At 50.8% G+C, this 23,025-nt stretch overlaps 1 protein-coding gene across 2 annotated transcripts in view; it reads right to left on the bottom strand.

Annotated features, from left to right (window-relative positions):
* The window catches only part of LOC134356720 (cadherin-related family member 4-like), an 83,047-nt gene extending 62,277 nt beyond the window's left edge, over positions 1-20,770 (bottom strand). The window contains exons 1-8 of one of the 2 annotated variants that reach the window (XM_063067778.1): positions 20,675-20,770; positions 19,498-19,524; positions 17,945-18,141; positions 16,643-16,808; positions 15,434-15,522; positions 8,969-9,079; positions 7,916-8,019; positions 2,274-2,404 (exon numbers count right to left, since the gene is read on the bottom strand). In XM_063067778.1, the coding sequence (XP_062923848.1) occupies positions 2,274-2,404; positions 7,916-8,019; positions 8,969-9,079; positions 15,434-15,522; positions 16,643-16,808; positions 17,945-18,141; positions 19,498-19,524; positions 20,675-20,726 (877 nt within the window). In that variant the 5' untranslated portion in view covers positions 20,727-20,770. Of the gene's footprint in view, positions 1-2,273; positions 2,405-7,915; positions 8,020-8,968; positions 9,080-15,433; positions 15,523-16,642; positions 16,809-16,891; positions 16,962-17,944; positions 18,142-19,497; positions 19,525-20,674 lie in introns of those variants that run through there. The other variant, XM_063067779.1, reaches the window with a different exon arrangement.
* Positions 20,771-23,025: the final 2,255 nt, after the last annotated feature.

Genomic DNA, 23,025 nt, shown 5'->3' on the forward strand with positions numbered 1-23,025 from the left:
AGGTACAGTCGACGTTTCAGGCCGAGACCCTTCGTCAGGACTAACTAAAGGAAGAGTTAGTAAGAGGAATCGGTCAGCTACCTCTTACTAACTCTTCCTTCAGTTAGTCCTGACGAAGGGTCTCGGCCTGAAACATCGACTGTACCTCTTCCTAGAGATGCTGCCTGGCCTGCTGCGTTCACCAGCAACTTTGATGTGTGTTACCAGTATAGACATACTGGGTTGATGCCCGTTTCTGTGTGGTATGACTGTGACCGTTGCTGGAGGGTGGTCTGGAGCAGCACAGGGAGGTCAGTAGAGTTTCTTCGACTTGCAAGGGTTGAGAGTCACACATGTCCTCTTGTATGCTTCAACGAAAACATTAATAACATCCTGCAGGTCAACGTTCGAGGGTGAGCAAACGCAAGCGTCCTTTGTGTACTGCTACTTGACAACTGCAGTTCAGGCAATCTTAGTTCCAAAGAGTAGTTGCTAGAGGTTGAACAATTTCCCATTAATTCTGAAAATTATCTCCACTTCTGTGGGAAATTTGTTGGACATGAATTGCAATAATGCAGCAAGAAAGATTGAGAAAGGCTTTGGGGCAGCTAGGCAGCCTTGTCTGACACCAGTCTTTACTGCGGATAGCTCTCAGCTGGTCAGGCAGCTTCTTTGAAGAGGAATAAACAGTCAACTTCTTGAACTGAGACCCTTCATGAATCTTTATGAAGTGTCTCGCCCCGAAACATCAACTATTTATTCCTCTCCATAGATGCTGCCTGATCTACTGAGTTCCTTCAGCATTTTGCGAGTGTTACTCTGGATTTCCAGCATCTGCAGAATCTCTTGTGTTTATAAGAATAGCTCTGGTTTGGATGCAACGGAAGAACGGGTATAAAATGAAGAATGTTTGTAGGTAGAAAATTTGAGTAGGGTGTTTCACAATTCTTCTTTGTTGATGGTATTGAAGACTTTGATGAGGTTAAAAGCTGATGATGATGATAATGGATGGACCTGTCTTAGGGTTACATTGTAGTGAAGATTGCATCCACCATGGACTCAGGGAGAAGTTCTTTAGCTACAAGAGCAGATGGTTGAAGTGCTCCCTGATATGACTTTCCAGTTGACAGACAGCAGGGACAGATCTGGAGTCACCACGGTCGGCCTTAGAGACAGTCATGATTACAGCTTCACTGTTGTTTCCTTGTATACTGTTCTCCTCTTTCCAGTGTGGATGATGTGACTGAAGTGCTTCATCATCATATTTTAGAACTTAGGTGAAATTGTCAGCTCCTGAGGCTAGGTTATTTTTTAATCACAGTAGAAAGTAGTGGCAGTGTAACTTGGTAAATCGAAAAGCAAGTAAGTAACGTTGTTTAATGAAACAGAAATAATGATTGACAGATTTACTAGGGATGATTGTATATATATCCAGCAGGATGGAAAAAGGCTCCCAATAGATGTCAACCAACACCCATCAAGGTTGCTGGTGAATGCAGCAGGCCAGGCAGCATCTCTAGGAAGAGGTACAGTTGACGTTTCGGGCCGAGTCCTTTTGTCAGGACTAACTGAAGGAAGAGCTAGTAAGAGATTTGAAAGGGGGCGGGGGAGGGAGAGAAGTCATGTACATAGGTTTCTTGGTAGCATGCCATGCCACTTAAAGTGAGAGCTAAGGGCACTGAGAGTAATTCATTAGCATGGGTGGAGGGGTGAGTGAGTAACATAAATGGAGGCAGGCTAATCGGGTCATTTTTAGATTGACAATCTGTAAGGACTGAGGTGACACAGGGGCTCAACTTTCTGTAGTGAGGGGACAAAGTTTTCTGTGGCCAAGTCTGTTGACTGTGCAGAGGTAGCTGGAAGCAGATGGTGAGTGATGGGTCACAGAAAGCCTGCAAGGAGATATAGAATGTGGTTGTGGTGTACTGTGGGAAACTATGAGGTTCCCCTGTGCTAGGAAGAGATCTAACTGACTTCAAAGTTACTAGGCAGCTATACATCTGCTACTGCCACCCACCAGACCCCCACACCTCATACAAACACCCTCTCCAACTCCAACCACACAGCGGCTGGACCCAAACTCACAGATCACTCCATTAGGACAAAGGATGGTGGGGGTAGATACAGTAGGAGTATTTCCAGCAGCTCTGGGGTGGCTGGGTTTGTAGACCTCTACCAGACACTCTCCCACTGCAGGTATGTCCCATCCCAATGGGAAAAGTTGGACACAGGGCAAGTCACTTTCTTACATACCTCATCCCTCCCATTGTATGGAGCAGTGACCAAAGGCTTACCTTCACCCAGCTGGAAGGAGGGGTGGAAGGCGGCCAGGTGAAAGTGCACCCCGTCTCCTGCAGCACTGACCATGGTCACGTAGAACTCTGGCCCTTGGTTCTCTGGGATGCTGACGGTATGCGGGACCCACCTGTGGGAGAGGCTGTGTTAGCAGGGCAGTGAACAGGTACTCCAATTCTTTGCACTGGAATGGGCAGGCTCGTCACGGAAGTAACCCTGGGACAGAGAGAGGTGAGGTGGGCTAGGACTTTATTTCCTACGATGCCTGAGAGGTGCCCTTAGAGGGGTATACAAGGGATGCAGGTTCAGTTTGAGATTCATTTGATCACACGTGCGTCAAAACATACAGTGAAATGCGTCACTTGTGTTAGCAACCACACGTCTGGGGATAAGCTGGGGTCAGGGCAGCCCACAGGTATGGCCACAAATTCCGGCATCGACTTAGCATGCTCATAAGGGAAAGAAAGGTGCAGGTTTAAGCTGAGAGGCAAAAGACTTAAAAGGGATGTGAGCAGCAACTTTGAATTAAAGGACATTTGGGACAGGTACGTGGATGGGAGAGGCACGGAGGGACAGGGAAATGGGGTTCGTTCCTGGTGGGCATGAACACATTGGGCTGAAGGGCTGTGTGACTCTTTGACTGAGTACCTTGCCCCTACATCGCCGCCAGCAAAACTCAGTAACTCATTGGGATGCAAGTCCATGACTCGCATTCTCATCCCCCTTGGAGCAGCCGGTAGTTTCACTCGGTCAGACCGAGCAGAAGTGATGTTTGGGAGATGATCACGTATTCCCATCTCCAGGCCTCAAAGTAAAAGAGCAAGGAGAGGGTGCAGAGGCTGTACTAGGGGTAGAGGGACAGTGTCCCCTTTGTTTTGCATCACCAGCCCTCTTACACAGGACCCACCACCTAGACAGCCGACACTACAGAAATTACAGCTACACGCTGATGGGATCACTGGATACCCGTACCCCTTCCACAGGCAGGCTCCCCTGTCATACCTCTGCTGAGGGTCAGGACACAACCCAGCCAATTCCCTACGTTGTCCGGAGAATGGGAACGCGGTCTCGGCTGTGAGTGCACAGTCTGGCCACCAGCTCATCTTCAGCCCCTGAGGAGGGCCACTGTTGCCTGGATCCCTGCCCAGACCCCTCCTCACCGAGCCTCACCCTCACTCCTCACCCCTCCTCATCAGACCCCTCCTCACCGAGCCTCACCCTCACTCCTCACCCCTCCTCACCAGACCCCTCCTCACCGAGCCTCACCCTCACTCCTCACCCCTCCTCATCAGACCCCTCCTCACCGAGCCTCACCCTCACTCCTCACCCCTCCTCACCAGACCCCTCCTCACCGAGCCTCACCCTCACTCCTCACCCCTCCTCATCAGACCCCTCCTCACCGAGCCTCACCCTCACTCCTCACCCCTCCTCACCAGACCCCTCCTCACCGAGCCTCACCCTCACTCCTCACCCCTCCTCATCAGACCCCTCCTCACCGAGCCTCACCCTCACTCCTCACCCCTCCTCACCAGACCCCTCCTCACCGAGCCTCACCCTCACTCCTCACCCCTCCTCATCAGACCCCTCCTCACCGAGCCTCACCCTCACTCCTCACCCCTCCTCACCAGACCCCTCCTCACCGAGCCTCACCCTCACTCCTCACCCCTCCTCATCAGACCCCTCCTCACCGAGCCTCACCCTCACTCCTCACCCCTCCTCACCAGACCCCTCCTCACCGAGCCTCACCCTCACTCCTCACCCCTCCTCATCAGACCCCTCCTCACCGAGCCTCACCCTCACTCCTCACCCCTCCTCACCAGACCCCTCCTCACCGAGCCTCACCCTCACTCCTCACCCCTCCTCATCAGACCCCTCCTCACCGAGCCTCACCCTCACTCCTCACCCCTCCTCACCAGACCCCTCCTCACCGAGCCTCACCCTCACTCCTCACCCCTCCTCATCAGACCCCTCCTCACCGAGCCTCACCCTCACTCCTCACCCCTCCTCACCAGACCCCTCCTCACCGAGCCTCACCCTCACTCCTCACCCCTCCTCATCAGACCCCTCCTCACCGAGCCTCACCCTCACTCCTCACCCCTCCTCACCAGACCCCTCCTCACCGAGCCTCACCCTCACTCCTCACCCCTCCTCATCAGACCCCTCCTCACTGAGCCTCACCCTCACTCCTCACCCCTCCTCACCAGATCCCTCCTCACCGAGCCTCACCCCTCACTCCTCACCCCTCCTCACCAGACCCCTCCTCACCGAGCCTCACCCTCACTCCTCACCCCTCCTCATCAGACCCCTCCTCACCGAGCCTCACCCTCACTCCTCACCCCTCCTCATCAGACCCCTCCTCACCGAGCCTCACCCTCACTCCTCACCCCTCCTCACCAGACCCCTCCTCACCGAGCCTCACCCTCACTCCTCACCCCTCCTCATCAGACCCCTCCTCACCGAGCCTCACCCTCACTCCTCACCCCTCCTCATCAGACCCCTCCTCACCGAGCCTCACCCTCACTCCTCACCCCTCCTCACCAGACCCCTACTCACCGAGCCTCACCCCTCACTCCTCACCCCTCCTCATCAGACCCCTCCTCACCGAGCCTCACCCCTCACTCCTCACCCCTCCTCACCAGACCCGTCCTCACCGAGCCTCACCCCTCCTCACCAGACCAGTCCTCACTGAGCCTCACCCCTCACTCCTCACCAGACCCCTCCTCACCAGACCCGTCCTCACCGAGCCTCACCCCTCACTCCTCACCCCTCCTCACCGAGCCTCACCCCTCCTCACCAGACCAGTCCTCACTGAGCCTCACCCCTCACTCCTCACCAGACCCCTCCTCACCGAGCCTCACCCTCACTCCTCACCCCTCCTCACCAGACCCGTCCTCACCGAGCCTCACCCCTCACTCCTCACCCCTCCTCACTAGACCCGTCCTCACCGAGCCTCACCCCTCACTCCTCACCTCTCCTCATCAGACCCCTCCTCACCGAGCCTCACCCCTCACCCCTCCTCACCAGACCCGTCCTCACCGAGCCTCACCCCTCCTCACCAGACCCCTCCGCACTGAGCCTCACCCTCACTCCTCACCCCTCCTCACCGAGCCTCACCCCTCACTCCTCACCCCTACTCACCAGACCCCTCCTCACCGAGCCTCACCCCTCCTCACTAGACCCATCCTCACCGAGCCTCACCTCACCCCTCCTCACTGAGCCTCACCCCTCACTCCTCCTCACCAGACCAGTCCTCACCGAGCCTGACCCCTCACTCCTCACCCCTCCACACCAGACGCCTCCTCACCGAGCCTCACCCCTCCTCACTAGACCCGTCCTCACCGAGCCTCACCCCTCACTCCTCACCCCTCCTCACCAAGCCTCACCCCTCCTCACCAGACCTGTCCTCACCGAGCCTCACCCCTCACTCCTCACCCCTCCTCACCGAGCCTCACCTCTCCTCACCAGACCCGTCCTCACCAAGCCTCACCCCTCACTCCTCACCCCTCCTCACCAGACGCCTCCTCACCGAGCCTCACCCCTCCTCACTAGACCCGTCCTCACCGAGCCTCACCCCTCACTCCTCATCCCTCCTCACCGAGCCTCACCCCTCCTGACCAGACCTCTCCTCACCGAGCGTCACCCCTCACTCCTCACCCCTCCTGACCAGACCCCTCCTCACCAAGCCTCACCCCTCACTCCTCACCCCTCCTCACCAGACCCGTCCTCACCGAGCCTCACTCCTCACTCCTCACCCCTCCTGACCAGACCCCTCCTCACCGAGCGTCACCCCTCACTCCTCACCCCTCCTGACCAGACCCCTCCTCACTGAGCCTCATCCCTCACTCCTCACCCCTCCTCACCAGACCTCTCCTCACTGAGCATCACCCCTCACTCCTCACCCCTCCTAACCAGACCCCTCCTCACCAAGCCTCACCCCTCACTCCTCACCCCTCCTCACCAGACCCATCCTCACCGAGCCTCACTCCTCACTCCTCACCCCTCCTCACCAGACCCCTCCTCACCGAGCCTCACCCCTCCTCTCTAGACCCGTCCTCACCGAGCCTCACCCCTTACTCCTCACCCCTCCTCACCGAGCCTCACCTCTCACCCCTCACCCCTCCTCACCGAGCCTCACCCCTCACTCCTCACCCCTCCTCACCAGACCCCTCCTCACCGAGCCTCACCCCTCACTCCTCACCCCTCCTCACCGAGCCTCATCCCTCACTCCTCACCAGACCTCTCTTCACTGAGCCTCAGCGGCTCCATCTCTACAGTCCCAGGTGATGTGTCTGCAGGGTTGGGAGGTCTGGGCTTGATGACTGTTCCCCTGTGAGGAATAGGAAGACTGGTGTACACGGACCCGGTAGGGCAGTGGAACACCGGTGTACACGGACCCGGTAGGGCAGAGGAACACCGGTGTACACGGACCCGGTAGGGCAGTGGAACACCGGTGTACACGGACCCGGTAGGGCAGTGGAACACCGGTGTACACGGACCCGGTAGGGCAGAGGAACACCGGTGTACACGGACCCGGTAGGGCAGTGGAACACCGGTGTACACGGACCCGGTAGGGCAGAGGAACACCGGTGTACACGGACCCGGTAGGGCAGTGGAACACCGGTGTACACGGACCCGGTAGGGCAGTGGAACACCGGTGTACACGGACCCGGTAGGGCAGTGGAACACCGGTGTACACGGACCCGGTAGGGCAGAGGAACACCGGTGTACACGGACCCGGTAGGGCAGTGGAACACCGGTGTACACGGACCCGGTAGGGCAGAGGAACACCGGTGTACACGGACCCGGTAGGGCAGTGGAACACCGGTGTACACGGACCCGGTAGGGCAGTGGAACACCGGTGTACACGGACCCGGTAGGGCAGTGGAACACCGGTGTACACGGACCCGGTAGGGCAGAGGAACACCGGTGTACACGGACCCGGTAGGGCAGTGGAACACCGGTGTACACGGACCCGGTAGGGCAGAGGAACACCGGTGTACACGGACCCGGTAGGGCAGTGGAACACCGGTGTACACGGACCCGGTAGGGCAGAGGAACACCGGTGTACACGGACCCGGTAGGGCAGTGGAACACCGGTGTACACGGACCCGGTAGGGCAGTGGAACAGCGGTGTACACGGACCCGGTAGGGCAGTGGAACACCGGTGTACACGGACCCGGTAGGGTAGAGGAACACCGGTGTACACAGAGCTGGTGGGTAACATGGAGAAATGCTGATGACACACAGCGCTGGAAGGATTTCCTGAGAACAGATATGCGATGAATTAGTGTTTGGGTAAAATCTGCACAGGATAGCAGTCTCACAAAGCTTTAAGTTAACATCGTGGTGCATCAGAACTGCAATATTCACTAAAGAACCAACTACAGTTGTCCCCTTCCTCCCTGGGGGCTGGGCTGAGACCCCACCAGGCAGCGTGCAGGGCATTGAATGAGTCACTAGCAAAGTAACCATGATGTAAGTGGGAAGTTGCTGAAAAGATCAGCACAGAGAGTGATGTGTGGAGAGACACTGGGATGGGATGTGAGTGGGACACACAGTGGGGAGGGGGCAGTGTGCATGGTGGGGGAGGGAGATGATGGTCTGTTGGTCGATGGGTGGGAGACACACTGATCACACTCACGTGAAGACAGGAGGCCAGTGATGGACAGGAATCACGATAATCGTCACCATTCCTGTGCAGATGGTGTCTCTGTTCTCAGTCACCACAACGTGGAGTCTGAAATACTGTTAAATAAAGAGCAGAATGAGACTGAGATCCACAGCAGGGCCTACCATCCAAACCTGCCAGGGCCAACGCATGAGCATAGGCGCTCACACAGAGTGCACCAGATGACCTTCATTGGGACCACAGTAATGTTTCCTGTGCTGGAGAACAAGCTGTGATAACTGCTGAGCCACTTCTACTAGTTGTATCGGAGATGTGATCTCCAGCAATCCTACCCTGGGGGATGTGAGCTCCAGCAATCCTACCCTGGGGGATGTGAGCTCCAGTAATCCTACCCTGGGGGATGTGATCTCCAGCAATCCTACCCTGGGGGATGTGAGCTCCAGTAATCCTACCCTGGGGGATGTGATCTCCAGTAATCCTACCCTGGGGGATGTGAGCTCCAGGAATCTCACACTGGAGGATGTGATCTCCAGCAACTTCACCCTGGGGGATGTGATCTCTAAGAACCTTACCAGAACTTGTTGTCTTCTGTACTCTGGTTGATCTTTCAGTGATTCTGTTATAGTTACTGTTCTATAGATTTGCTGGGTATGCCCACAGGAAAATTAATCTCAGGGTTGTATATGGTGATATTTATGTTCTTTGATAATAAATTTCCTTTTGAACTTTGAACACTGGGAGATGGGATCTCTAGCAATCTCATACTAAAGGACATGATCTCCAGCAATCTCACGGGAGGTGGGATCTCCAGGAATCTCATTCTGGGAGATGGGATTGTCATGTGTTTCACACTGGGATCTCCAGGAACTTTGCCCTGGGGAATGGGATCTCCAGGAGTCTCAGACGGGGAGTTGATGATCATTTTTTCTCTAGTGGGCACCCCATTTTCTCTGTCACTGGGTGTCACAGACTCAGCAGACTCTACACTTCCCCCTGCCTGGACTCAGTGCTTCAGATTCCTACCCATGGAAGAAAGACTCAGCGAGTGGTTAGGATGGACATTACCCTCTCCACATCCCGTCGTCCAAAGCCGCTGGGTGGAACGTAGATGCAGCCCGACTGGTCTACATTGAAGAAGTCCTTTGCAGATATGGGAATGGATTTGGTGATGGCATACTGTAATGAGAATGCAATGAGTTGGTATCTGCTGACTCAAAATCACTCTTGCTCCTCATTTTAACACCTTTAGCCATTGGAGGTCTTACAAGTGGGAATCAGATAGCCACTTCCTCTAGACCCACTCCAGAGACAAGAGCATTGTCTCCGCTGTTTCTCTGGCACTGAGGGAGTGCAGTAATGCTTGAGGCATGTCCCTTTGTGGCAGGAGTTTACACTACCTTCACCCTCCCTTGCAGCTGATAGGAAAGGGAAGGAGGACGGGGTAATTCTCCCCGAACTCTGAATAGCTGAGCCAGAGAGTTGGAACCTCAGCCGCCAAATTATTGACAGGCTCCTGACCTTCAACCTTCCTGACCTTCACTGGTGGGCTCTCTTCAGGCCACCAGTGCACAGCCACGGTAGTAGTTACTGCTGTCAGCTGATTGTGAAATCCCTGTTTGAGAAATAGATTACACCATAGACTCCACCTACACAGCACTGTGGGCCGAAGGGCCTGTATTGTGCTGTAGGGTTTCTATGTTTCTATACTACCTGCTGCCTCAGGAAAGTAGCCAGCATAATCAAGGACCCCTCCCAGCCCACTCATTCTCTCTTCTTCCCCTCCCCTTGGGCAGAAGATTCATGCAGCACCAGGGTCAAGGACAGACTTTTGAATGAACTTTTCATACGCTAAAGATAAACTCCTGATCTCCTGGTCTACCTGATTATGGCCATAAACTTCAGTTGTTTACCTGCAATGCATTTTCTCTGTAACTGCACCACTATTCTCTGCATTCTGTTTTTAACTACCTTGATGTGGTTTGATCTGGCAGGTTGACACACGGAGCAAAAGCTTCTCACTGTAACTTGGAACTTGTGACAATAAACCAAAGATCCCCTTCATGCATTCTGTGCTATCTTCTCACAGCTACCATCAGTCAGGAAGTACCAAACCTGAAGACCCACACCAGCAGGTTCGAGACCAGCTACTTCCCATCAACCATTCTGTTCTTGAACCAAAGGCAAAACCATAATCACTACAGAATCACATTTATGAGCAACACACACAAAATGCTAGAGAAACTCAACAGGCAGATCCGGAAACGCCGACTGTACTCTTTTCCATGGATGATGCCTGGCCTGCTGAGTTCCTTCAGCATTTTGTGTGTGTTACTCGGATTTCTAGCATCTGCAGATTTTCTCGTGTTTGAGAATCAGGTTTATTATCACTGACATATGTCATGAGATTTACTGCTTTGCAGCATCAGTACAGAACAATACATAAAAACTATTATAAGTTAAAAAAAAGAAATATATTAAAAAGCGGGAGGAGAAGATGGCAGTGCAACGCAGCTCACAGTGGCCACTCCCGTGGTGATGTCTGTTATTTGTCAAGTAAGGAGCCATGCACAATCCTGATTTGATGGAGATGGACGTGAGAGCATGGACGAACATCTGGTGAAACTTCTGAAATGCCTGTTTCGCTGCCGCTGCTACTGTGTGGTCCAGAATCTCCGGAGGAGAAGGCCCCGAATCCTCGGCTTTGCTTGTTGGTCAGCGGCCGGGGCGGGATCGAAGTGCTCAGCAGAGGATGGTGCTCAGAGAGGCTGTGTCGGAGGGGCTGGTTGGAAGCTCAAAGTTTTTGGACGGACTCAGAGTCCGCTGCGGTCGGGTGTTTCCAATGGTGTGCATCGGCAGGTTGGCGGTACTTGGAGGTTCATGGCAGATAGAGTTTCTCCCTTCTACTGCCTGCGTGAGATGATGAGGCTATCGGGACTTTGAGACTTTTTTTTTTTACCATGCCCATGGTCTGCTCTTTATCAAATTATAGTATTGCTTTGCACTGTTGTAACTATATGTTATAATTATGTGCTTTTGTCAGTTTTAGTCTTGGTTTGTTCTGTGTTTTTCTTGTGATATCATTCTGGAGGAACGTTGTATCACTTTTTAATGCATGCATTTCTAAATGACAATAAACGAGGACTGAGTGTTCTCATAATCTAATCTAATCTAAAATAAAAGTAAATAGTGCAAAGAGTGAGGCAGTGTTCAGGATCCATTCAGAAATCTGATGGCGGAGGGGAAGAAGCTGTACCTAAAATGTTCAGGCTCCTGTTCCACCTCCCTGATGGCAGTAATGGGAAGAGGACATGTCCTGGAAGGTGAGGTTCCTTACTGATGGAGGCCGCCTTTTTGAGGAACCACCTTTTGAAGATGTGCTGTATTTGATGATGAGGGGGCTGAGTTTACAACCCTCGGCAGCTTTTTCCAATCCTGTGCATTGGTGGCTTCATACCGCACGGTGATGCAACCAGACGGAATGATCCTCACAATATTGAAATTTGCAAGAGTCTTTAGTGACATACCAAATCTCCTTAAATTTCTAATGAGATATAGCAGCTGGCGTGCTTTCTTTGTAACTGCATCAGTATGTTGGGCCCAGGATAGATCAACAGAGACGTTGACACTCAGGAACTCGAAGCTGCTCACTCTTTTCACTACTGATCCCTCATGATAACTGCTGTGTGCTCCCTATGGTCTTACTGTTGTTGAGTGCAAGACCATCTACAATATAGCAACTCTGTGACCACTTTGATCACTTTGCACTAAAATGGAATTCATCTTGTTTTGTTTCATCTGTGATTTATCTTGTAAAAATTCTGTTTGTGTTTTAATTTTTTTCTTATGAATGCTGCTGATTCTCTGAGCCTGTGATGCTGCGGCAAATAAAGTCTTCATTGCACCTGTGCATTCATGTGCTGTGTATATGAAATAAACTTTGACTTTTAATTTGATAAACTTTTGTTGGTGAGCTCAGACCCTGAAACCCTGCTGCCAGCACCAGGCCACTGGCTCAGGTGATGCCCAGCTCCAGCCGTGCCACTGAAATCACTGGGAGCTTCAGTGTGCGCTGTAAAACTGAACTTTTCTCTTGACTTCTTCCTGAAAGCAGTCCCTTGAGGGGTCACCCCTTCCACTCCAAGTTTTGTCCATCCTGAGGCGACTGATGGAACCACAGACGTATCTACAGATGGGGCTGCCAGTGGCTGGTGGGGAGAGTATGTGGTAGTTTTACAAGATGCTCTACTCCTCCAGCTGCCTACTTGGGTCTTCTGTGTGCTCCCAAAGCATGGCCTTGAGGTTCTCAATACCACCTCCTTTCTCAGTCTGCACGGCCATGGGCCAAGGCTTCTCGGAGTCAGTGGGGGTGTTGGATGTTCTCATAGATGCTTTGCTTGTAATAGTTTGACGATAAATCTCTTCCCTGGCAGAGAGTGAGCTTCGTGAGCTGGGTTTTGGGCCCATGTATGATGTGAGCTGTCCTGTGTATCTACCTCAGTGTAATTAGGGACTTAGTTCTGGGATAGGATATCGACAATGGTCCGCTTATCTTGCCAGCGCCTGGTGCAGCCTACCGTACGTTGCCTAGGTCTCAGCAGTAGAGAGAGTCTGGTTGACCATGAGTGTGTAGCAGGTACCCCTTACCAAACCAAGCAAAGCCTCGAAGGTAGTGGCGAATGCCCTCTGGAGATATGGTGATTGATCCGAGTTTGCAGAATCTTCCATGAATCTTTATTGTTGCCATGTAGTGTAGCAGGGGAGTTTGCAGTTGAAGCTTTGAGTTCAAGATTACAGCTTTATAAATCTCTGGTTAGGCTACAAATGGAGAACTTCACTCAATTCTGGCTATAGGAACACTTTGGAGAGGGTGCAGAAGGGTTTACCAGGATGCTGCCTATGGTAAAGGACATATGGCCTAAGGAGAGTGTCACGTACCCCGTGACGGGTTAAAGAACCAGCAGAGATGGAAAACACTTTGGAGTCCAGTATTGCTATTAACTAATGGTATTTATTAGTAACTACGCAATACAGTAATATAAATGTAGATAAATCAAACAGATTAGCAATGAATATATATAAGTAAGTATATCAGTAAGTATGGAAATATATGAAAACTAAGCTTCTTCAAGTCTAGGCGTAAATAGATAGTCTTACGATGATGAGTAAAGTTCAGTTTAGTTTGTGGTATTGAGTTGAGTAGTGATGGAGAGAGAGAGAGGGAGAGATTTGAGTCTTCAGGTGAGCTGACGCTGTCGATCTTCCCGTTGTCCTCCGAAATCCTTTAGAAGTCACCGACTGTGACCACAACAAAGGGGACCATTCTTCTGTGGTGGAGCTTTCAACCCAGGCGAGGGTCGGACACACAAATAACTCCCCACCGGTCACGCCCTGTTCACACTGCGAAAGCCACTGACTGATCTGCTTAATCGATCCTCCAGAAAACCCACTTTTTCTGTGGGCACAACAGAGCTCATTCAGTGTCCAAAACCATGTGTCTCAGGTCTATCATCTGACCTTCTATTTATCCCACCGTACTGAGTACCAACTGTCTCTCAAATCAGCTCCTCCCTTCTCTGTCTGTAAGAATACAGAAGCTGAAACCACTGTCCTTGTAGAAATGTAAACATACTGTGAGCAGTCTTTGCCTCTCTCTCTCTCTCTCTCTCTTAAAAACAAGATGAAGGTGTTAAATATCTCTCTCTCTCTCTTTTCAGAAGCACAGTTCATAGGGGTAATCGAGCATAGTTCATAAGGGTAATTCAGGACCCTGTCACAAGAGGTTGGACGAACCTGGGTTGTTGTTTCCAGTGAGTGGCAGGGGCTGAGGCCTGATAGATGGTCATAAGATTGTGACAGGCAAAGACAGAGCTGACAGCCAATATCTTTTTGCCAGAGATGAAATGTCCAGTACGGTATGAGAAGGCATCCATTTAAGATGAGATGGGGTGAGTTCAAAGGAGGTGTGTGGGGCATGTATGTTTTTACACAGAGAGGGTCGGGTACCTGGAATGTACTGCCTGGGTGGTAGTGGGGGCAAGTACCACAGAGACATTTCAGAGGCTCTTAGATAGTCACAGAAATATACAGAGTATGGAGGGAAAGGGCATTGTGAAGGCAGAAAGGATTAGTTTAGTTGGATTATTTAAAAAAAAAATTTTATTTAGAGATACAGTGCAGAACAGGTCCTCTGGCCCACAAAGCCGCAGCACCCAGCAGCCCATTCATTTAACCCTAGCCTAACCACAGGATAATTAACAACGATCAAATAACCTACTAACTGGTACGTCTTTGGACTGTCGGAGGAAACCCACACGCACATAGGAAGGAACATACAAACTTGCTTAGAGAGGACGTTGGAACTGAACTCTGAACTCTGACCCCCCTCCCCCAAGTGTAATAAAGTTGCACTTACTGCTGCGGTAGCGTGGAGCACTATATGGTGAGCTTGCTCCTTTGCTGGTCTACGATGGAAGTCCTTTGTCCTACAGATGTTGAGCATTGAAGCTTGTTCCAGCTGTGGGCTGGGCAGTTTTCCATTGGTTCTGGGGATTGACACCACTCTGCTGCAGGCTTGTTTGAGGTAAGATGGAGTCTGAGGCCTCAGTGAGTGAACAGAGACAGGTGCTACTCCCTGGGTCACTCCCAAAGTCATCACTCTGCCTTTGGGTGGGTGAAATCTGCACTATGCTTGGGGGGGGGGCGCGTTAGGAGGAGGTGGTTGGTGAGACAGACAGCAGGGATGACCCCTCTGTAGTTACTTCATTCAGACTTGTCTCCCTTGTGATGGTAACAGTGTCTGTGAGTGTCCCTGAAAAATCCTCCTCCTCTTTGATTATGACAATGAGATTATGATTGATGACTGCTGCTCTTTACCAATGGATCTCAGCACCACTGGGAAACAACTGCTCCAAAGGCCCAGTTATTTTTAAGTGGGGGTTTGATTTCATGTCAGTCTGGAGTGGCGTAGGGAGGGACTGAGTAACTTACTATGGCATGGAGTAAAGTGTGTCCACATTGTGGTTGGAGTCTTTGTCGAGCTCCATCACTTCAGCCACTGACTGTGGTTAGTGAGCACTGTGACTGGCTCCCCACTCACTCCCCGAAGGCTTGTCACTCTCCCCTCATTCTCGAACTGGTTTTCATTGGTTACATTCCAAGTACAGTACTGGACTGTACTTTGAAGCCTGAAACCATGCAGTCTGGGTCTGTCCTCTGTCAGCAACAGACAATCTGCTGGAGGACCTCAGTAGGTCAGACAGCATCTGTGGGAGAAAGGAACTGTTGACATTGCAGGTCAAAAGACCGCTTCAGGGTTGTAGGGTTTTGACCTGGGACACCAACAATCCCTCCCCCCCCCCCACAGATGCAGCTTGACCCCGAGTTCCTCCAGCAGATTGTCTGCTACTCCAGATTCCAGCGTCCGCAGTCTTTTGTTCTCCATCATCCTCAATGACCCCAGCAACTAACGAGGCACTGATCACTCCACCCCGGCCATGAATCAGCTCTTGGAACTGTCACTGGTGTACTCACTGAGAAATTTGCTGAGTAGGTGGGTGCCGAGACAATGGTGTAGATTTGCGAGAGAGGTGTGGCAGTTTCCAGCACATTGACCGTGTCTCCTGGAGGGGGGGGAGTTAAACATATTTATTTATTCAGAGACAGGGCAGAATAGGCCCTTCCACCACCCCGCCCCCCCCCCCCCCACCGAGCCTCGCTGCCAGCAATCCCCCGATTTAATCCCAGCCTAATCACGGGACAATTTACAATCACCAATTAATCACAGAATTTGCATTGTGGGAGGAAACCGAAGATCCTGGAGGAAACCCATGTGGTCACTGGGAAAACGTACAAACTCCTTATAGGCAGGAGTTGATGGCAGGTCGCCTGTACTGTAAAGTGTTGTGCTACCATGCCACAGTTCAAATGAAAGAAACCAGTCCTGAACAGCAGCCCGGTGACTGGGGACCCCACAGTGCCTTATTGCCCAGGAGATCATATATCAGTCTGGAGAGCACACACGTCTTCCCTCACCTCACACTCCCACCTGTGCCTCAACCAGGGGACACATTCTCCCCACCCCTCACACCCATCTCACAGAGAAACACTCCCCCCCCACCAACAGTCTCCACATCTCCCCAACCTGGGAACACTCCTCCACCCTCACTGAGGAATACTGACCCCTCCTCCCACAGACCGTTCACTAGAGACACACCTGCACACCCTCCTCCTCCCCCTCCACACCACCCCTCTCCTCCACTCCCCACCACCCCCTCCTCCCCTCCACATCACCCCCTCCTCCCCCTCCTCCCCCTCCCCACTACCTTCCTCCTCCCCTTCCCCACCACCCCCTCCTCCCCTCCACACCACCCCTCCTCCCCTCCCCACCACCCCCTCCTCCCCCTCCCCACTACCTTCTTCCTCCCCCTCCACACCACCCCCTCCTCCACTCCCACCACCCCCTCCTCCCCTCCACATCACCCCCTCCTCCCCCTCCACCCCCTCCCCACTACCTTCCTCCTCCCCTTCCCCACCACCCCCTCCTCCCCTCCACACCACCCCTCCTCCACTCCCCACCACCCCCTCCTCCCCCTCCACACCACCCCCCTCCTCCCCTCCACACCACCCCCTCCTCCACTCCCACCACCCCCTCCTCCCACTCCACACCACCCCCCTCCTCCCCTTCCCACCACCCCCTCCACAGTTTGTCTTGCTCTGATTTGGCTGGGGGAGACACATCACCTCCTGGTGCCTGGAAATATACACCACACCGCACGTCATGGACATCGACTACATTCAGCCTGAGCTCTTCCATCACGGGTTCCATTTTATCAGCAAAGATCGAAATGGTGAGCACATACATCGGAGTCTTTTCATGATCCAACGAGGCATAATTGTTCAGAAATATCTAAACATGTTTTAGAGACACAGTTAGAGAATGTGATGGAAGCTCTCATAACACAGGAGCCTTGGTCCCTACTCCCCGCACACCTCATTGGTGATGGCCATTTCCTTGGACTGAACACAGTGCGGGTTACCTCCGCTGTCAGACTCACTTACACTGCCTTCTCTCTGTGGATGTTTCAGCAAAGCAAGGGTTAAAATGGTGTGCTCTGAAACAAAGCACAGGCACTTTGTACAGCCTTTTCTGTGTGCCTTCAGTAAGGCAAGAGTCTAGATGATAAGCTGACAGTGACAGTGTGCAGACATAATACAATCACCCAGGCTGAACACGGCCCATGAACCCCAACCACTCCTTCGTACAGCTTTTCTATACAAGCCTGGGAACCAAGGTCACTGAGCATACCAAGATGAGATAAAGATGCAGACGAAGGATTCTAGAGCAGCACTTACCATTGGACAGTTATTCTCAAGTACTTATCCAAACTCCTCTTAATGTTGAAATTTTAGCCAGCTTGTTCTACACCCCCACCACCCTCTGAGTGAAGGATTTCCCCCTCATGTTCCCTTTAAACATTTTACCTTTCAAAGTTGCACCAACAGAGTGCTCCAGAGTGGGGTTGGTCCCATGATTACACAAATAGAATGCCTCAGGCCAGGATTTGGACATATCTGTTGTGGAACCATGTATCCCATCCTCATCTTCTTGAGCACCTGACCAGGGAGAGATTTCCAGTGCAAGTGTTTACGTATGGAATAGGGGAGAGGCATCTATCATTGACGATCTCCAGCATCTGAACCATGCCCTCTTTTTGCTGTCACCATTGAAGCCTGAAGTCCATCACCTCCAGGTTCAGGAACAGCTACCATCAGGATCAGGCACAACCCTAACCCTCTCTCAGCCCACCTCCTGCACTACCATCGACTGATCTCTGGTTGTGTTTATTTATTTACTAATGTCTCAATTGGCACATGGTTTTGTTTCTTCATTGTCTGGTGCAATTTATGAGTGACTTGCGTTCTGTGCACTGTCTGAATCTGTATGTCCGCAATGCAAGTTTTTCATTGTTCCTGAACCTCCTGAGGAGGTAAATTCTTCCCACAGGTTTGTGTGGTGAGGCCAAAGGAAGGAACCTACTGTACCTCTGCTTGGAAATAGCTTCCAGTACTGTTCTCGTGAGTCTTCCTCCAAAATATCTGAAAGAATTCGCTTTTTGGTACGGAAGTGACTGTGATTTGAACAAGGGTAGAGTTGTCCACAATTATCCGGAACTCAGAAATCCTGGTTCTTGGAGGACTGTTCTCAGGGACTGTAGCAATGCTTTCAAAATTGTCCACGGCTGCAGGGGAAGGGAGGGCAAGATAATGTTAACTTCACAAGGAAAAACTATAAGACCATAAGACATAGGAGCAGAATTCAATCATTTGGCCCATCAAATCTGCTCTGCCATTCCATCATGGCTGATTTATTATCCCTCTCAACCCCATTCTCCTGCCTTCTCCCCGTAACCTTTGATGACCTTACTAATCAAGAACCTCTCTACAGCCATCTGTGGCAATGAATTCCACAGACTCACCACCTTCTGGCTAAAGAAATTCCTCCTTGTCTGAGTCAGATTTTTACAATTCACTCAGTGGCTACATTCTTGTCTCTGAATCTAAAGCCCTGGGGTCAACTCCATTTCAGAAACTTGTGCAGTGACCAGGTCTGACAAGGTGCAACTGTGCCAAGAGGAGGTGTACGTAGGTATTCAGCTGAAACCTGTCCGCTCCTTGAGGAAAAGCAGGACAGTATCTCCAGTGTCTCAGCCAATTGCTATCACTTCAGTAACAACGCAAAGAGAATTGTCATTTTGGAGCTTGTGGCAGCTTGCTGTGTACAGATTGCCTCTCCCTTTTTAGACGCTGGAAATCCAGGGCAACGCACACAAATGCTGGAGGAACTCAGCAGGTCAGACAGCATCTATGGAGTTGAATAACTAGTTGATGCTTCAGGCTGAAACCTTTCATCAGGACTGGAAAGAAAGGGGGCAGAAGCCAGAAGCCAGGGTGGGGGAGGGGAAAGAGTACAAGCTGGCAGGTGAGGGGGAAGGTGGGTGGGTTGGGGGGTGAGGGTGATGAAGTGAGAAGCTGGTGGGTGGTGAAAAGTGGAAAAGGTAAAGGGCTGAAGAAGAAAGAATCTGATAGGAGAGAAGAGTGGACCTTGGGAGAAAGGAAGGAGAAGGGACACCACAGGGAGGTGATAGGCAGGTGAGGAGAAGAGAAGGAGTTAAAGGGGAGGCAGAATGAGGAAAGGAGGAGTGAGAAAGGGTAGCAGGGAGAAATTACAGATGGTTAGAGAAATCAATGTTCATGCTGTTAGGTTGGAGGCTACCCAGACGTAGTTGTTCCTCCAACCTGCAGGTGGCCTCGTCACGGCATTAGAGGCTGCCTCAACCTTCCTCCAGTTCTGAAGTATTAACTCCTTATTCCTTTCCATAGATGCCTCGACCTGCTGAGTTCCTCCAGCATTTTGTGTGTGCCTCTCCCTTTACACACTTCAGTGACTCTGCTATTCAACGTGCATAGAGCACCTTCCTCCCACAGTGCCTGCAGCTTCCTTACTGCTCAATCCCCCTCTCCTCAATGCACCCTCCATTATTTCCAGCTGCAAATTCACAGTCATTTGAAGCTAATCATTTATTACAGAGACTTACTAATGTGTCCTTTGGCACCAAAATCTCCTGGAAAATAAAACATGAAAGATAATAATTTAGTTATCCAATTAATATAAATATTTTAAACACAAAATGCAGCAAACCAGCTTATCAGGTGTTAGTTAGTGACAGATATTCTTTGTATTCATTTGAAATGTGAAGTTAGAGGGTAGAACTAGATTATTTAGAGTCAGGGCACAGCATGCAAACTTACACACACACACACACACACACACACACACACACACACACACACACACACACACACACACACACACACACACACTTACACACACACACACACACACAGCACGCAAACTTACACACACACACACACTTACACACACACACACTTACACACACACACACACTTACACACACACACACACACACTTACGCACACGCACACACACACTTACACACACACACACACACACACACTTACACACACACACACACTTACACACACACACACACTTACACACACACACACTTACACACACACTTACACACACACACACACTTACACACACACACTTACACACACACACATACACACACACACTTACACACACACACACACTTACACACACACACACACACACACACACACACACACACACACACACACACACACACACACACACACACACACACACACACACACTTACACATTCAGAGAGACATACAAATACACAAAGACTTATTTAAATCCACACATGTTCACACTGCATTGACACTGTCCACAAGTGGGTGCATACACACCCATTTTAATGCACTAAATACCGTACATTGTTGGCACGTGCCATGGCCACATACTTTCCCTACTGAGTGACTACTCTGCCTCCCAACCATTTACTGCCCCTACCAGATACAGATGATTCCATTTGTTATTACTCTACCACAAATGTGGGAGAAACATTTGGGCACAGAGATTGAAGAGGTCACAGGGAAAGTAACAGGGTAATGGGATTGTTCAGAGGGCTGGAATTGACTCGATGGGCTAATGGACTCATTACCATCATTAGAGAGTATGAAGAGTGTGGGGACTATGAGGAATGTATACACGCCCAGAAAGATGATCGTGGCGGAAATCGTCGGCTGAGCTGTGGCCGAGGGTCAATCCTGTCCTCGGTGACATCAGAACACGTGAGGGAGACCCAGAGTTCACACTTACCCCCCAGAAGAAGAACAGCAAGCAGCAGTGCCAGACAGGAGCACACAGCCATCGTCCAGGCGCCGGGGACCGCAGTCAGTTGTGCCCGTAAGTCCCAGCTCCTGCTGCATCTAAACACAGCAGTGTTACCAGGTGTAACAACACAAAACAAAGCTGTGCTAAGCAGTGCTAGCCATTGCGACACCTTAGCCTACACTCATCAATCAGTGTCTGACTTCACTCCGGCCCTCTGCCAGACCATTCCCCCATCTCACAGCGAATGACCAATCAGCAATGCCTAACCCTCCTTCCTCTGGAAGAATCAGGTGTGTCTCCACTATACAACAGCACAGAAAGCTCAACAAATCACAAGGTTGCCCGTTACACAGCAACAAGCTAAAGCTTGCACACACTATAGGAAGAAATGAATCAAAAGCAAATTCGGAGAGCTTCCCATCAGAAAGAACGCTCCTGCTTTCAAGTTGCCATGTTACCTTATGATACAATTGGAGGCTATCTGGCCCAGTAAGTCAAGGCTGACACATTGAACTTCTCAGTCAGTCCATTTCACAATTTACTTCACTGTGACAGGAAGAGACGAACAAGGTACTTGAGAAATAATGAAATGCAAGAGAAGGAAATCAGGAGGGCTAAAAGAAGGCACGAAGTGGCTCTAGCAGACAAGGTGAAGAAGAATCCCAAGGGCTTCTCCAGATATATTAAGAGCAGAAGGATTTCAAGGGAGAAAATTGGTCAGCTTAAAGATCAGAGTGGTAATCTGTGCATGAAGCTGAAAGAGATTTTTTTTGTGTGTGCCATACTCTGCCAGTGCCTCAGTGACCACTTTTTTCAAGCGGTTGTCTTGGAGGAAAGATTCTGTGAGTGGTCCCCCGCATCCTTCTCACAGCGCAGTTTTTTTTTACGAGGCTGAGTTGTGAGCTCGGCACTCAACCTGGCACGGATGGAAAGCGTGCCCGGGAGCGACCCGACTGGGTTTGAACTCAGGAACCGTCGCTCCAGAGTCCAGCACTGATGTTACTGCGCCACCAGCCAGCCGTGAAAGAGATGGGGGAGATCTTAATTAGATATTTGCATCTGTATTTACTCAGGAGGGAGACACCGAGTCTATAGAAGTGAGGCAAAACAGCAGTGAGCTCATGGATCATATGCAGATTATAGAGGAGGTAGTGTTTGCTACCTTGAGGCAGATTAGGGTGGATAAGTCCCCGGAGCCTGACTAGGTGTTCCCTTAGACCCTGTGAAATGCAAGGGTCCTAGCAGAGATATTTCAATGTCCTTAGCAATGGATAAGGTGCTGGAAAATTGGGGGATGTTGTAGATGGTAGTAGATGGTTGCCTCTCTGACTGGAGGCCTGTGACAAGTGCTGTGCCCCAGGGATCAGTGCTGGGTCTGTTGTTGTTTGTCATCTATATCAACGATTTGGATGATAATGTATTAAGATGGATCATTAAATTTGTAGATGACACCAAGATTTTGGGCAAAGTAGACAGTGAGGAAGACTATCAAAGCCTGCAGTGGGATCTGGACCTGCGGGAAAAATGGGCTGAAAAATGCCGATGGAATTTAATGCAGGCAGGTGTGAGGGGTTACACTTTGGGAGGACAAACCAGATGAGGATTTAGACAGAGGAGTGCGGTATTACAGAGGGATCTGGGAATACAGATCCATAATTCCTCCAAAGTGGTGTCACAGGTGGATAGGGTCATAAAGACAGCTTTTGAAATATTGGCCTTCATAGATTAAAGTACTGAGTACAGGAGATGAGATGTTATGTTGAAGTTCTGGAAGACATTGATGAGGCCTAATTTGGAGTATTGTGTGTAATTCTTTGTCACCTACCTACAGGAGAGATATCAATAAGATTGAAAGAGCTCAGAAATTTTACAAGGATGTTACCAGGACTTGAGTTATAGGGAAAAGTTGAATAGGTTGGGGCTTTACGCCTTAGAACGTAGGAAAATGAGGGGAGATGATAGAGGTATACAAAATTATGTGGTATGTTGATAGGACAAATGCAAGCAGGCTTTTTCCATCGAGGTTGTGTGAGACTAGAACTAGGAGTCATGGGTTAAAGGTGAAAGTTGAAATGCTTAAGGGGAACATGAGGGGGAACTTCACTCAGAGGGTGGTGAGAGTGTGGAACGAGCTGCCAGCGTAAGTGATGGACGGGGGCTTGATTTCAAATTTAAAGAGAAATTTGGAGAGGAGCATGGAAGGGAGGGTATGGAGTGCTATGGTCCATAAGACGTAGGAGCAGAATTAGGCTATTCAGCCTCATTCAGTCTTTATAAAGGATCAACATTATCTCTTTGCTTTTATATTCTATTCCCCTTGAAATAAATGCCAATGT

Source organism: Mobula hypostoma, chromosome 15 (genome assembly GCF_963921235.1).
Source record: "Mobula hypostoma chromosome 15, sMobHyp1.1, whole genome shotgun sequence".
Taxonomy (NCBI): domain Eukaryota; kingdom Metazoa; phylum Chordata; class Chondrichthyes; order Myliobatiformes; family Myliobatidae; genus Mobula; species Mobula hypostoma.